Source organism: Peromyscus eremicus, chromosome 1 (assembly GCF_949786415.1).
Source record: "Peromyscus eremicus chromosome 1, PerEre_H2_v1, whole genome shotgun sequence".
NCBI classification, from domain to species: domain Eukaryota; kingdom Metazoa; phylum Chordata; class Mammalia; order Rodentia; family Cricetidae; genus Peromyscus; species Peromyscus eremicus.
The window spans coordinates 60,443,967-60,461,140 of NC_081416.1; the positions used below are offsets into that span (position 1 = coordinate 60,443,967).

The window sequence follows — 17,174 nt, forward strand, 5'->3', positions numbered from 1 at the left end:
AAAAGCTGTCCAACGACACTTTAATGCAATTTTGTGTAAATATGTCTAGACTGCCTAGGGTCTGAGAAGGGGGAAGAGGCTCCATGCTATTCCCCTTGAAGCCACACGGTGGCACTGTGAGAGGCCTGCTGTCCTGCTCCCTCACATTCTCCAGAGGTTCCTCCAGCTCCTGTTTGAGAAGGAGCAGCTGCATCCAGATGCAGGTGCAAAGATGCCAAAGAAAACTCTGGGCAGCCGAAGCACATCCAGGAGCACCCAGTCCATCCAGGTCCTCATCCAGTCCCTGGAGCCCTGCTTCATTTTCTACTCAGATCCAAGTGCTTGAATAATTTACCAAATTCTGTCACAGATCCTCTAACTATACTTGGCCAGGCTCTCTCTGGGGGCAGAGGGGATCTCACTCCCACAGGCCCTTCTTCTTCAGACTCCATTTATTGTCTTTAGGATTTTAGCTCTAACAGTAAAGGGGCAAATTATAAGCCATCCCCACTGAACCGTTAACATGGAACAACACACCAGGAATCTCCTATTTTGATAGTTACCATCCCTAAATGGGTTTTGAGCCCTGTTCTCCAGTGTGCTTACATGATGTAGCCATACTTCTAAGTGTCCATTACTTATTGTGAATATACAAATTTGATCTTTTTAGACTTAAAATACTAGTGTATTTTAGCACCATCCTGGTTTTTGTTGGGGTGTGGGGGCATTTCCTGCAGATTAAACTCCTTCAGAAAGGAGTTTAAAGACCTCGAAAGACAACAGACTACATCTAGGCATGGTGGTGCAAACCTGAGGCAGGAGAATTGCCACAAGTTCCAAGCATGGCTATAGAGCAAGACCCTGGCAAAAAGTTTAAACATACACTTACGACTGTTTAAAAAACAATTTGATAAAAGCAGAAACAACTTTTATTAGTGGATTTGAAAACTTGAAGTAAAAGACATATTTCTGGGAAAGTATGAATTGCCAAATTCATAGGAAGTAATTTTGAAAAGCTGGAGAAAACAATAAAAACTTGAAAGGCAATGATGATCCTCAGATTTAATCCATAGACCCATAAGTGCAGCATTTGTGGGATGGGAGAAAGGCTCGATTTTGTCTCTTTACAGCTCAAAGGAAGGGGTCTGAGCATCAGATACTTGTCAGTGTTTAATTGGGAGCATTATTTCCTGGGAGATGTGGCAGTCTGTTGGGAAAAGGCACAAGGATATAGAGATAATAAGTAAGACCATGCAGAAGAGAGTCCTAGACTATGACACAGACAGGAACCAGGAAGTGACCACGTGCAACCTCACACCTGACCCTGGAAGGGATATAAAGGGCCCAAGCTCAGGAGGCTCCACATCTGCACACTTCCTCTCTATCTGTGCCTCTAACCTACTCCATCCTCAACCAAACACCAGAACCATGAGCTGCTGTGGCTGTTCAGGAGGCTGTGGCTCCAGCTGTGGTGGCTGTGGCTCCAGCTGCTGTAAGCCTGTGTGCTGCTGCAAGCCTGTGTGCTGCTGTGTGCCTGCCTGTTCCTGCTCCAGCTGTGGGGGCTGCAAGCCCTGCTGCTCTTCAGGCTGCGGGTCTTCTTGTTGCCAGTCCAGCTGCTGCAAGCCCTGCTGTTGCCAGTCCAGCTGTTGCAAGCCCTGCTGCAGTCAATCCAGCTGCTGCAAGCCCTGTTGCTCTTCAGGCTGTGGGTCTTCTTGTTGTCAGTCCAGCTGTTGCAAGCCCTGCTGCTGTCAGTCCAGCTGCTGCACACCCTGCTGCTGTCAGTCCAGCTGCTGCAAACCCTGCTGCTGTCAGTCCATCTGTTGCAAACCCTGCTGCTGTCAGTCCAGCTGCTGCAAGCCCTGCTGCTGTCAGTCCAGCTGCTGCAAGCCCTGCTGCTGTCAGTCCAGCTGTTGCAAACCCTGCTGCTGTCAGTCCAGCTGTTGCACACCCTGCTGCTGTCAGTCCAGCTGCTGCAAGCCCTGCTGCTGTCAGTCCAGCTGTTGCAAACCCTGCTGCTGTCAGTCCAGCTGCTGCACACCCTGCTGCTGTCAGTCTAGCTGCTGCAAGCCCTGCTGCTGTGAGTCCAGCTGCTGTAAGCCCTGCTGCTCTTCAGGCTGTGGGTCTTCCTGCTGTTAGTCCTGCTGCTGAAGCCATCATGCTGTGTCCCCATGTGCTGCCAGTGCAAGATCTCACGCTCTCAACTTGACATTGTCTTTCTGAAGGAGCTTCCTCAGCTGTGTCCTTCAGTTTATCACCAGGTCTCAGACTATAATGCATGTTCCCTTAGTACCCCTGTTTCCCACAGGACCAAACCAATAGTGGCTTCCAGTTCCCAAGAAGAGGTCATCTTCTCATCAACCTTCTCCTAACAAATTCGGTTCTGGAGTCATACTACCTACAGTGTCCTCACTATAGCCCGCCCACTTAGCCATCTGAGCTCATGAGACCTTTCCTGACATGTCTTTTTATCTTAGCAGGAGCCATCCCTTGGTGTTGCCACAATAAGGTGAGTATAAAGACTTTCTTGGACAAGTATGTGGAGAAACAGCAACCCGTGCTTTCTCTCAAAATGAATAACACAAAACAATAAAAAATATCACATGGACCAACTGTAACCACGTCTCATTCATTCTTTCACTGGCTCATCAATCCATGGTTTCTACTTTGTCTTGTTTTGTGTGGGATTCCACCAGCCTGATGGTGGTGCTGAAGGCAGTTAGGATCTCTCCCGCCTCCCATCTCCTTCTACCTCTCTCCTCTCCCTTTCTTGGGACCCTGCTCCATTCATGCCTTACTAGATTTGGTAGGAGAGACACCAGACTGCTAGGCCAAAAGAGGCTCTGAAGCTGTGACAGCTCCTGGCCAGGTCAGACCCACTCCTCTGACAACTCCCTTTGGAAGGCTCTGACTTTCTCAGTGGACATTTAAGTGGCCTGAGGATCTCTGAGAGCACCCACATGCCTAGCCTCACCAAGCCCTTCTCTCTGGATATTTTCATCTGGCTTCCAGCAGGTGGTATTCTTTCCGAACATGGAGCTGTCTGTTAAGGAGACCTAACTATCATGTCCTTCAGCAGAGGAGGGCTGTACACCCAGCCTTCCCTCTAAAAGCTCTCCAAAGCCCCCTGAGCTATGAGAAGTGGAGATATTAATTCATGAGCAGCCTGTGTCCTATGTAAAGGAGAGCACCAAAAGTAAAGGTCTGGTCCTGCTGTTCAGGACCTGTGTAGGGTGGCAGTGAAAATGTTGTCGCTCGAGGACAGCAAACACATGACCAGGTTGATAAAGGGAACTAGGAACTGGGGATGCATGGCTGGAGAGAGCAAAGCTCTACTTCTTGAATTAGGCACTTCAGTATGAAACCTAGATGTGTTTTCTTTAATTTAATTGATTATTATTTAACAATATAGACATGTGCACACATGCATACACACATACACACATTTCAGGAGAAGGTTTTCTCCTTTCTCTTGGATTCTGGGACTCACACTCGGGTTATCAGGCTTACACTGAAAACACTTTTACCCATGAGGACATCTTGACAGTCTTCCTTCTGTCTTTAAAATATAGTCTCTAAGCTGGACATGGAAACTCACACCTATAATCCTAGCACTCAGGAGGCTGAGCCAGAAGGATTCTCAAGTGTCATAGTTTGCTTCAGCTGTCAACTTGACACCAACCTAGAGTCACTTGGGAAGAAGGAACCTTCACTAAAGAATTGCCCAGATCAGATTGGCCTGTGGGAATGTCTTGGGGCATTTTCTTGATTAATGATTGATGTGGAAATGCCCAGGCCACTGTGGGCACTGCCCCCCTGGGAAGACGGTCTTGCATTGTATGAAAAAGCAAATAGAACAAGCCATGGGGAACAACCCAGTAAGCAGTTCTCCTCCATGGCCTCTGCTTCAGCTCCTTTTCCAAACTCCTGCTCTGACTTTCCTTCCTTTCCTCCCAAAGTCGCTTTTGGTCATGGTTTTCATCACAGCAGAAAGCCGAATAAGACACACTGTTGTGTGACCTCCCGGAGATCAGGGGGCGCTGGTCTGGATGGCATAATTGAGTCAATCTTGGTTAATCCAGAAACCTCATTACAGGAATTGTGGCCTTAGTTTATTGGCTGGGTGGTGAGTGAGGTGGGAGGTTTTAGTCTCTTACCTCTGGGGTGAAATTGGGAAAACACCCTGTCCCCTTCATGCTGGCTGCTGTAGCAGCAGTTAGTGAAGGACTGGGATACATGAACTTACGCAGAAAAAAAGATGTAGAAAATGAATGGAAATTTATAAAATCTACAGAGTCTCCTAAATTATATTTAAGATAAAATGAACACAATTTACTTTATTTTATTTTAATGTGTGTAACTAAATGGTTTCTATTGTTATGATGAAACACCATGACCAAAGCAACTTGGAGAGGAAGGGATTTATGGGGCTTACACTTCCATATCACTGTTCATCACTGAAGGACAGGAACTCAAGCAGGGCAGGAACTTGGAGGCAGGAGCTGATGCGGAGGCTGTGGAGGGTGCTGCTTACTAGATTGCTTCCCATGTTTAGTTAGGCTTGTTTCTTCTACCTGCCCAGTGTCGGCACCACCCACAATGGACTGGGCCTTCTCCCAACATTAAAAGAAAATGCTATACAGGCTTGCTCACAACCGCACCATATGGAGGCATTCTCTTAAATGATGTTTCCTCCTCTCAGATGACATTAGCTTGTGTTAAGTTGACATAAAACTAGCCAACACAATGTGTGAGCACATGTGTGGAGACCAGAGAACAACTTCAGGTCTCACTATCGGGAACTTTGTTCACCTCCTTTGAAGCAGTGTCTCTCACGAGCCTGTGGCTTGCTGACTGACTAGGGTGGCTGGCCAGTGATCCCCAGGGACTCTGCTATCGCTGTCTTCCTTGAACTGAGACTCTACCTGGCATTTCACATGGGTTCTGGGGATGAAATGAGGGTCTTTGTACTTGCAAAGTGCATGACAAGTGCTTTACAAAAGGAGCTGTCCTGCCTGTTCTGAAGGAACCCATTTTAAATGTTGTCTTCCATGCTGTAAAAGGCTGAGCAACACACACACACACACACACACACACACACACACACACACACACACACCACAGAATACAATAGATGCTTCTTCCTAGATGGTAGGGTGGGACCTGCTGAGGAACCAGTAGTTCAGGAATGAGCACTCCCTATATTTGATAGCAGTTCTTGTAGGTATCTGTCTTGCTGATGGGAAGTAGTTCTTCCTTGGAAGAGGAGGAGCCTATAGACCAGAAAACCTTGAAGCCTACAGTCCAAGATCAGGCCAACCAACACCACAATTGGCAAGGAAAAGCCTGCTGCTACTGTGGGTCCATTGAAAATAGAATGAACCAAGATTCTGCTTGAAAGGGTTATTATGGGTGGAGGGAGAGAAAGGAAGGGTGCTGGTTAGTTACCTGGGAAGAGTCTCAATGAGGGATTCTCTACATTGAGTTGACTTGTGTGGGATTGTCTTGATTAAGTTCATTGATGTGGGCAGCACCATTCCCTAGGCAGAGTCCTGAATTGTATGAGCGTTGAGAAATGGAGCTGAACACAAGCAAGCAAGTAAACATACATGCATTCACTGCTCTAAGCTCTTGACTGCACAGATGTTTTAACTAGCTGTCTAAAGTTTCTTACAATGAGTGTCCATAATTGTAAGCTGAAATAAACCTTGTTTTCCTATAACTGTCCTTTTGCCAGGGTATTTTATTGCAGCAACAGAAGGAAATTAAAACAGGAAGAAAGAAAAGAAAACCAAAATCCTTTCGCTGCATTGCGGTCATGGTTCTGTGGCTGCAGCTGTCTCAGGTACATATCCTTTGCTAGTATTCCATACAAACTGAAGCAGCTCTAGCTCAAGGGGAAGCTGCACATCCCACAAAACACAGAGGAGCCATGACACTATGAAAGTGACCAAAGAACAGTGGCTGAACACTGCCAAAGCCAGAGACAGTGAACTCCAGCACTTAGAACAGGAAACAGGTCCTGGTTGACAAGTGTAGGGGCTCTAGAGTGGGTTGAGTATAGACAATGGTGGATGTGATAAAAGTGGGCTCCACCACCTTTTTTTTTTTTTTTGGTATGGGAATCCTTCTCTGCAGAATGATTGACTCTCTGGTAGTGAGAGGAGGATCTCCATACCAAAACTTTCATTGACATCATGGAATCCTCTGTGTTTTGTGGTTTGTGTGTGTGTGTGTGTATGTGTGTGTGTGTGTGTGTGTGTGTGTGTGTATCTGTGAGTACACCCTTGTGCATATCTGTAAAGATAATTGTTGTTGGTTAGTGGATGAGCCAGAGAGCTGCATTATTCCAGACATGTGTGTTAATTTTTTCAAGTCTGCATGATATCCTGATTGGGAACTTGAATAATCCAAACTGAGGGAGAATCCCAGGATGTCTGCTGTAAGGTCAGAGAAAAACTGTCCTGAAGTGAATGGATGATGATTGCTCGGGCCTGAAGAATTTTTCTTGAGTCCCAGGAGCCTCATCTCCTGGGCTCCTTCTAGACTATCTGTCTGGAGACATGTTTGGAAGGATAGACCATGTGACAATGACTAGCAGGCACTAACTAAGGCCTTATCATAGTTAGGGTTTACTATTGCTGTGAAGAGATGCCTTAACCACGGCAACTCTTTTTTTTTGTTTGTTTTGGTTTTTGTTTTTTGAGACAGCATTTCTCTGTGTAGCTTGGGAGCCTGTCCTGGTTCAGTTTCAGAGGTTCAGTCCATTATGATCATGAAGGGGAGCATGGTGATGTGCAGACAGAGGTGGTGTTTGCTATGTCCTGCAGGCAAAAGGAAGTTGATTGACTGTCACACTCAGTGAAGTTTGAGAAAAACACATCTCAAGGCCCACCCATACAGTGACATACTTCCTCCAACAAGACCACACCTACTCCAACAAAGCCACACCTCCTAATAGTGCCACACCTTTGAGGGCCATTTTCTTTCAAACCACCACAGGCCTGTGAGAGTGAAGTCCAGACAGAAAGCTGAGGTTACAGGGGAAGAAAGAAGGATGCACAGGTGAACCTGGTGCAGGAGACCAGTCAGTGGGGCCACCAATAGCCCCCTGAGTGCTTTGGAATGAGCCCCTTCCAGGCCTGTTCCATCATGGTAATAATGGGTGGCCCCATTCCCCCAGTACTCAGACCAACCTCCTTAGTATCACTGCCCACTTCCAATCAGAGGCAACCCCAATTAATTAATTATAAACTTCAACCCAATCCAGCAATCAGAAACTCTTCTGAGCTGCCCACTCCTTTCTTAGAGATTTAATGGTTCATTTTTGGGTAGCTGTGGGTTCATGTATAGTATCTACAGAGCATAAAGAGGACCCAAGGTACCTGTCCCAGCTTTCACATGGCACTGTGGTGGTATTGTGTTTCCCAAAATATTGTGTACCTTGGCCGGGCAGTGGTGGCGCACGCCTTTAATCCCAGCACTCGGGAGGCAGAGCCAGGCGGATCTGTGAGTTCGAGGCCAGCCTGGGCTACCAAGTGAGTTCCAGGAAAGGCGCAAAGCTACACAGAGAAACTCTGTCTTGAAAAACCAAAAAAAAAAAAAATATTGTGTATCTTAATAAACTTATCTGGGGTCAGAGAACAGAAAGCCACAAGATACTTAGGCTAAAAAATGTTAGCACACGCCTTTAATCCTAGCATTCCAGAGACAGAAATCTCTCTGGATCTCTGTGAGTTCAAGGCCACATCGGAAAGGCCAGGCATGGTGACACATGCCTTTAATCCCAGAAAGCCAGCCTTTAATCCCAGGGAGTGATGGCAAGAACAGAAAGATATATAAGGTGTGGCGACCAGAAACTAGAAGCATTTGGCTGGTTAAGCATTTTGGCTGGTTAAGCATTTGGCCTGGTTAAGCATTCAGGCTTTTTAGCAGCAATTCAGCTAAGACCCATTCTGGATGAGGACTCAGAGGCCTCTGGTCTGAGGAGACAAGACCAGCTGAGGATCCGGTAAGGTGAGATATCTGTGGCTTGTTCTGTCTCTCTGATCTACCAGCATTGACCCCAATAACTGGCCTCGGGTTTGATTTTTATTATAAGAACTCTTTAAGACTCATGCTACATGGCACTGTCCTAAAAATATAATAGTGTCACCCCAGGATGCTGGTACTAATACAGTAGAGACACGGTGGATACAATTAAAATACATTATACACATGTATAAAACACTCTAAAATTAAATAAAAGTAAATATCATATTTAAAATGATCTAAATGAATAGCATTTTTCAAAAAAGAAAGAAAAGCCTGGAGAGATGGCTCAGCAGTTAAGAGCACTGAGTGCTCCTCCAGAAGACCCAGGGTTCATTTCTAAGCACCCCTAGGGCAGCTCACAATTATCTGTAATTCCAGTTCCAGTGGGATCTGACACCCTCTACTGGCCTCCTCAGGCACTGCATGCATGTAGTGCACATACATACATGCAGGCAAAACACCCACACACATAAAATAAATAAATAAATCTTTAAAAATAAGAAAGGAAAAGAAACTACCCTGACAGTTGACTGAAACATCCCATAGGCCTTGGTCTAGAGTGAATAAGGAGAGAGGGAGCATCCATCTCTCTGTTCCTGCTGCCATGCCTGCCTGACCATGGTGGACTGTACTCTCAAACTGTGAGCCACATAGCATTCATACACATAAGATAAATAAACCTCAAAAATTAATAAAAGATAAGTACAGATTGCCAGGAATTACACTAAGAAAATCAACATCCTTATTATAAGAGAAATGAAAAATCCAAACTATACTGGGTTCTACCTCATCCCAGTCAAAACAGTTCCCATTAAAACCAAATAACACAGCAAGTGGTGGCCACACCTCTAATCCCAGCACTCAGGAGACAGAGGCAGGTGGAGCTCTGGGAGTCTGAGGCCAGCCTGGGCTACAGAGCAATTTCCAGGATGAAAAGGGCTACGCAGAGAAACCCTGTCTTGAAAAAACAAACACAAAATAAATAAAAAAGAAAGAAATAGAGAGGAAGAAAGAAAGATAAAAGCAAGCAAGAAAGAAAGAAGAGTGAAAAAAATTAAGTAGAAAGGAAGAGAAACATGTAAGTAAAATGGCCTGGCCATGCACCTGCTCAGGAGACCACAGTGGAGACAGTACTCAGAAGCCACCTCAGGTGGAAGCCATTTTTACACTTCTCTTATATTCTTTAGTTTCTCACAGTATACAGTCTGTAAAACAACCAGTGCTTCGTCATGCTGGACATTGCTACACTGAGGTCCTGAAGAAGATGGTTCCGAAGCCACGCCTTCCTGTTCTCCAGGCCCTGAGGCGGCAGGGTTTTCTCAGCAGTTAATCTTTCTTGGTGCTGCTGTGGTCTCTGCTACAAATGGACACAGAGGTGTGGGCATCCTTGGGAAAGTCAAAGGCCGAGTGCAGCACCATTTCTCTGTTTTACACACACACACACACACACACACACACACACACCACATACCACACACATACACACCACACACATACACACCACCACACATACACACTGCACACCCTCACCCATCACACACACAATACATACACACCACACACCCACATGACACATCCACACACCCTCACCATACCACACACACACACACACACCACACCGCACACACCTACACATCACACACATAGTACACACACACCACACACATACCACACACCACATACACCACACACAACACACACATACACACTACACACATACACACCACACATACACACTGCACACCCTCACTACATCACACACACCACATACACACCACACACCCACACCACACATCCACACACCCTCACCACACCACACACACACCACACCGCACACACCTACACACCACACACATACCACACACCACATACACAACACACACCACGCACATAAACACCACACACATACACACCACATACACACTGCACACCCTCACCACATCACACCCACACCACACATTCACACACCCTTACCACACCTCACACACACACACACCACGCCACACACACCTACACACCACACACATAGTACACACACACCACACTCACACCACACACCACATACACCGCACATACCATACACATACACACCACACCACATACACACCACACACCCACACCACACATCCACACAACCTCACCACACCACACACACACCACACACACAGTACACACACACACCACACACACATACACTACACAAACACCACACCACACATACACACAACACACATACACCATACACACACACATACACCACACACACCATACACCCACACAGATATCACAAACACACTGCACACATACACACTACACAAACACCACACACACACACACAAACACCACACACACACACAGACACCACACACACTGCACACATACACATACACACTACACAAACACCACACACACACACACACACACACACACACACACACACACACACACAGATGAGGAAGTCAGAGATTGACCTCAGGTGTCATTCCTCAGGTGCCATCCAACCTGTTCTTCCTGACAGGATTTCTCACTAGAAGTGGGGATCACCAATTAGGCTGGACTGACTGGCCAGTGAGCCTCAGAGACCTCCTGTCTTTGCTTCCTCACTGCTGTGATAGACACGTGACACTGTACCCAGCTTTTCACATGGGTCCAGGGGATTGATGCTGAGATGAAAAGCCCTTACTGACCCAGACATCTCCACAGCCCCTGTTGTTGGGTTTGTTTGACTAGTATACCTTTGTTGTACAAAGCAATGGGGTTCGCATGACATTTTAATTAAAGATATCAGCCACTTGGACTACTGTTGGCCCCCACTACCCTCCCCTGACTCCCCTCACATTCATACGTGTCAGGTCCCATTCATCTCCTCAAACAGTGGGACTCCAGCCAGCTGGGCAGCCAGGCCTTGCCCTGCAGCCTATGGACACAGCTGCAGGCTCAGGCAGGGCTGCATTCTCTAGTGCATGCTGGGAGTCATTCCCTGCATTGTTTGCTACTGGAAAATTCAAGTTCTGTGTCTTCCCAGAGTGGGGGCTACATCTCCAGCGGAAAGATGGCCAGCTGCAAGGCTGCAGTTTAAACACCTCAAATCATGATGCCAGAGCACTCCCAAACCTGACAGAGTCTGTTACTGAACTCATGGCACCATTTGAACCAGGATTTTATGGGCAGATCTGTCCAGATTGCCAAAGCCAACACACTCTCCAGGACATGGTGTTGAGATCTGGCTATTCCCTGATCTAAGTTACTCTATGCCTTGCCCTGGGTGACTCCATTTCACAAAGTGAAATTTGGCTCCACTGTGAGTGCAAATATAGAGTCAGGATGATTCTACACTTCCCTGTGCAAGTAGACACCATCACCTGCCCAGCACCATCCAGGAAGCACAGACTGACAACCTATCTCTAAAAGTCACAAGGTGCCATGCCACAAACTTAGCAGAGCAGACTGGGACCACGTGAGCACAGGAGCATAGCAAGAATATTTTCAGGAAAGCTGGGGTCAGGGACAACAACAGGGTGCAATACTCTCATCTGGAATCCATAAAGAGGAAGACACCTAACATGTCGATGGCAGCAGCCCACCCACCTGTAATCTGACCACTCAGCATCAAGGAACCAAAAGAGAACTCCCAACTGTCTCAGGAGCTTCAGCTCAGCTTACCCCCACTGCTGACACAGTACTTAAATAGCCACCTCTCCATCCACCTATTTATCCATCGACCCACCCTCCTATCCATTTACCCATCCATCTATCCATCCATCTAACTATCCCACAATCCAACCATTCACCTATTCACCCATTATATGTCCATCTACCAATCCATCTATCTATCCATCCTTCCATCCATTCATCTATCTACTCATCCATCTAACTATCTCCCAATCCATCCATCCATCTATTCACCCATCTATCTGTCCAGCCAACTACCCTCCATCTCTCCATCCATCCATCCACCCATCCATCCATCCATTCACCCATCCATTAATCTGCCCATCTATTCACCCACCCATTCATCTATCCAACCATCCACCCTTCCAAATCTAGTTTTCCATCTAATCTCTGCAACTCTACTCCACTTTGAGGTTTGGTGTGTCCTCCCCAACAGAGTTTCTTATCTGATCACCTCCATCCCCCTGCTCCCCATCTCTATCAGTTCTCTGCTTCTGCTTTCAGTTAGGCCTCTCTGAACTCCTTGAATTCTGTGGTGGCCTTTTAGCTCTTTATTGCCATTTGAATATTGATATATAAAGCAATAATTACCCTGTGGAAGTATAATGTATGATCTGAGAGTTGATTCTGATATTAAACACCATATTTGCAGGTATGTGTGTAAGCCATGGTTCTTCTTGTAGATGGTGTAGTGTAATGGTGAATTTTGTGCTGAAAAATGATTTTATTTGTATGTTAATAAATAAAGTTGCCTGGGGGTCAGAGCTAATAGCAAGCCATAGCAGAAGCTGGGCGGTGGTGGTACACACATTTAATCCGATCACATGACAGGCACATCTCTGTGTGTTCAAGGATACAGCCAACATGGAGACACACACCTTTAATCTCAATACCAACCATAGAGACCTAGAGGTCTGTATAGACAGGCAGTGACGAGGAGGTCATGTGGTTGGGTTTACAACCAATAAGAAGGCAGAACAGAAACTCAATAAAAAGATAGACACACAAGAAGTAGGCCTCTTTCTGAGGGGAAAGTAAGAAGGTGGTTTTAAGTCTCAGCTCTTAGCTATTGCTCTGACTTCTTGGGCTTTTAACTCTGCATTTGGCTCTGTGTTTCTTATTTAATAAGACTGTTACATTTACATAGTGTTTGTGTGGATATCACTCAATCCTCTTGGTTTTGATTTTGTTTTGTTTTGCATTATTATTTTTTGAGACAAAGTCTTGCCATGTCTTAGTAGTTAAGAAAGGAATAACTTTGTCAACAGTAAGGTATTGTGGGAAATGGAAACCACTTGGCAGATTATAGCCAATGAAACCAATGTACCTTGTGTACTTATTGTATTTAATCCACAGCAACACAGTGGAGTCCATCTCTGTTTTGGAAATGCTCACAACAGACACCTCTGGGTGTCTTGCAAGCCACTGCCAAGGGACAGTTTCCAATTGACAAAGATCAATTCAGGTTTTGTGTGGAAACAGCAGGATGCTATCATGTTTTCCTCCCTTCTTTTTTTTCTTTTTTGTTGAATCATAAGAATGTGTGCTGTGTACCACTTAAAACCCACCCATGCATGAACCACAGTGTTAGAGGTTCAGAGAAAATCTGAGGCTTTGCTCCCACCCTGCTCTCACCAACCCAGATACCTCCCACCCCCTACTATAATTGCAGGTCTCTTTTGCAATGGCCACAAAAGGCAGCTGCTTGCTGCCTGTTAAGAAACAGGAGGAGGAAGATGGGGATTGAGGGGAGGGAACGGTAAGGAAGAGGAGAAGGGGAGGAGGAGGAGGAGGAGGAGGAGGAGAAAAAGAGGGCAGAGGAGGAGAAGGGGGAAGGAAAGGAGGAGGGGGAGGAGGAGGGGATGAGGAGGAAGAGAGAGATGAGGAGGGTGAAGAGGAGGGAAAGTAAGAGGAGGGGGATGAGGAAGAGAAGAGGGAGGAGTCGGAGGGGAAGGAAGAGGGGGAGGAAAAGGAGGGGGAGAAGGGGGAAAGAGAGGAGGAGGAAAGGGAAAGAGAGAAAAACAGCCTGAAAAACCCAGACACCATGTTATTTCCATTTCAAAAAATATTTTCCAAAGAGAAAAGACCTCACCAGTGTTAACTAGCATAGCCCATTTGTACTAAGATGCCTGAGACATGGTTCCCATGACGAGTGAGCATCACTAGACCATAACCAGAAATATTGCCTTCCCTCAGCATCCATAGGGAAATGGTCCCTAGAGTATCTGGAACTTCAGAACACTGAAATTCTGTTCTTTAGGCTGAGGAGATGGTACGTGTATGAATTTTTTTCTATCTTATTATTCTATTCTACTCTACTTTAGAAGTGGGGTCTTACCTGCAGCATCCGAGAGAGTGCCCCCTGCACCTCACCTGGGCAACAACAATAGAGCTGGCCCTGATGGTGTAGGTGTGGGAGAGCCAACCCTGAGGGCCATGAAAGCAGGAGAACTGACCCTGCCTGCCCCTTGCTCATGCTACAAGGGCTGAACTAGCCAGGGCAACACAGGAGAGCTCCCCCTGGTGGTGAAGACAAGGGAGAGCTGGCAGGCAGAGCAACCCTGCAACTACCCAGGCCTAGAACCAGGGTTATGAGTTGGCCTACCTCAACATCCACCCAATCTATGATCTGCTGGAGCATGTGAAGGAGCCGGTCCTGAAAACCCAAAGCTGCAGGATCTCCATGGCACAAGGCAACAACAGGATATCCAAGAGGAGACCCAGTGAGGGCCCAGCATTGATAGTGTAGCCCAGACCAGAGGCCTCGAACCAGACTAGTGACTCTTTGCAATGAACACTTGCAGGTAAAGATATATGGATAAAAGGGTTTACTGTGGTGATATTGTGTTCCCCAAAATATTGTGCTCACTAATAAACTTATCTGGGGTCAGAGAACAGAACAGCCACAATATTAAACATAGAGTTTAGGCAGTGGTAGCACACGCCTTTAATCCTATCACTTGGGAGGCAGAGATCTCTGTGAGTTTAAAGCCACACTGGAAACAGCCAGGCATGGTGACTCACACCTTTAATCCCAAGAAGTGAGCCTTTAATCCCAGGAAGTGACAGCAGGAAGCAGAAAGGTATTTAAGACATGAGAACAAGAAACTAGAGCCTGGTTAAGCTTTTAGGCTTTTGAGCAACAGTTCAGCTGAGATCTATTTGGATGAGGACTCAGAGGCTTCCTGTCTGAGGAAACAGGATCAGAAGAGGAATTGGCGAGGTGAGGAAGCTGTGGCTTGTTCTGCTTCTCTGACCTTTCAGCATTCACCCCAATACCTGGCTCCAGGTTTGTTTTTATTAATAAGACCTTCTAAGATTCCTGCTACACTTTACTGTGTGACTCACTGTGACACACTACAGCTTCCATGACAAGATTGATTTTTCCTTTTTTTTAATTCTTAAATTTTATTATATTTTGGGAGGGGGTTGAAAGGGCAGAGAGTGGATACGAAGGGATGAGGAAATGAGTGGGATACAGATGCTTGATGTGAAAGACACAAAGAATAAATGAAGAAAAAGTTTAAAAAAAGTAGTGGGGTCTTGCTTTGGGATTATAGGTGGTATGGATGCACTCCCACGCTCACTGTGAACATTAAACATGCTTGACCTTTCTGGAAACCTGGCAGTGTCGACACCATTGATCAGCTGCTATTCTATGTTGCCAAGGGCACAACTTCAAGTCCAAGTCATGGACACATAAGGGGAACAGGTGCAAGACACTCGACCTGGTCACCTATTCTGAAACCTACCCCTTACTGTAAAGAAAATTATAAAATGTGATTTAAGGTTCTCAGAATGGGAAGAAGAAATGCCTGGATAAGGTTCTACCAGACTGAGCAACCAATTCAAACTGCTGTGGCTGTGGAGAGTTGGGGTGCTGTAGAAGAGGGGGTCTTAGTCTCTTCATCAACCATTCATTGCAAACCTCCATTTCTGAACTAACAAACTTAACATCCTTAACCATGAGGTAAAACCCTTCAGAATACACAAATAGACCCCTATCTCCCCAAAGCTGAGGATGCCCCCAGGTAACACCTGAGGCCTACAGCAGAGGTGCCCTGCTTGGCTATAACTATCCTATCTGATGTTTCTACCACAGAATTTGGGAAGTGTTATGGTTTATGGTTTTCTTCAGAACATGCAATTTGTGGTAACATGAATCTTTGTCTTGGAACATGGTCATTTATACTTGGCTCCAGCATAAACTTGGGTTCATGTACTGGCAAAAATTATTATCAACACACACACACACACCAAATGCAACCACATAAACACAATCAAACATAGAAACACATACACAAAACACATTTCAGTATGACTTAAATGATTTGTTTGAACATTTCAAAGTAGAGTTTAAAGATCATCATTTTGATATGATTGATACATTTGTAATGCTTAACACTCCTAGTAGCATCTACAAAATGTAACAGTTTGAGTGGAGGACCTGGAGATGAGGCATCCAGAGATACAGCTGAATTTCAACCAGTATCTGAATGGAGGATAAGAAAATGGAGCTCCAAATGCCCACAGAGGACAAGGCTACACCAAGGTGGCATGTGTGAAAAGTATTCAGCTTCACAACAGAACAACTAGACAGCCAGAGTACCTGCATCAGCTCTGCACCTGAGGGCAGAGGTCAGAGTCTCAGATCTTACACTGGCAGCACACAGGGGCACAGCAGCTGGACTGACAGCAGCATGGCTTGCAGCAGCTGGACTGACAGCAGCAGGGATTGCAGCAGCTGGACTGACAACAGCAGGGCTTGCAGCAGCTGGACTGACAACAGCAGGGCTTGCAGCAGCTGGACTGACAGCAGCAGCAGGGCTTGCAGCAGCTGGACTGACAGCAGCAGCAGGGCTTACAGCAGCTGGACTGACAGCAGCAGGGCTTGCAGCAGCTGGACTGACAGCAGCAGGGCTTGCAGCAGCTGGACTGACAACAGCAGGGCTTGCAGCAGCTGGACTGACAGCAGCAGCAGGGCTTGCAGCAGCTGGACTGACAGCAGCAGGGCTTGCAGCAGCTGGACTGACAGCAGCAGCAGGGCTTGCAGCAGCTGGACTGACAGCAGCAGGGCTTACAGCCCCCACAGGTGCCACAGCCTCCCTTGCAACACCCACAGCTGGAACAGGAACAGGCTGGCACACAGCAGCACACAGGCTTGCAGCAGCTGGAGCCACAACCCCCACAGCTGGAGACACAACCCCCACAGCTGGAGCCACAGCCTCCACAACTGGAGCCACAGCCTCCTGAACAGCCACAGCAGCTCATGGTTCTGGTGTTTGGTTGAGGATGGAGGAGGTTAGAGGAGAAGACAGAGAGAGAAGTGTGTGGGTGTGGAGCCTCCTGAGGCTAGCACCTTTATATCCCTGCCCAGGTCAAGTGTGAGGTTGCACGTGGTCACTTCCTGGTTCCTGTCTGTGTCATAGTCTCTTCTGCATGGTGTTATCTATTACTTCTGCTTTCCTTGTGCCTTTCCCAAACAGTCAGCC

The 17,174-nt window shown here is 46.5% G+C and overlaps 1 protein-coding gene across 1 annotated transcript; it reads left to right on the top strand.

Moving 5' to 3' along the window:
* Window positions 1–211: 211 nt before the first annotated feature.
* On the top strand, window positions 212–2,034 carry LOC131903690 (keratin-associated protein 5-5-like; the record flags this gene model as incomplete). The annotated part of the gene is made up of 2 exons (XM_059254454.1): window positions 212–317; window positions 1,565–2,034. Coding segments are annotated over exons 1-2 (576 nt in total), but the record flags the coding sequence as incomplete, so codon positions are not given.
* Between the last annotated feature and the right edge of the window lie 15,140 nt (window positions 2,035–17,174).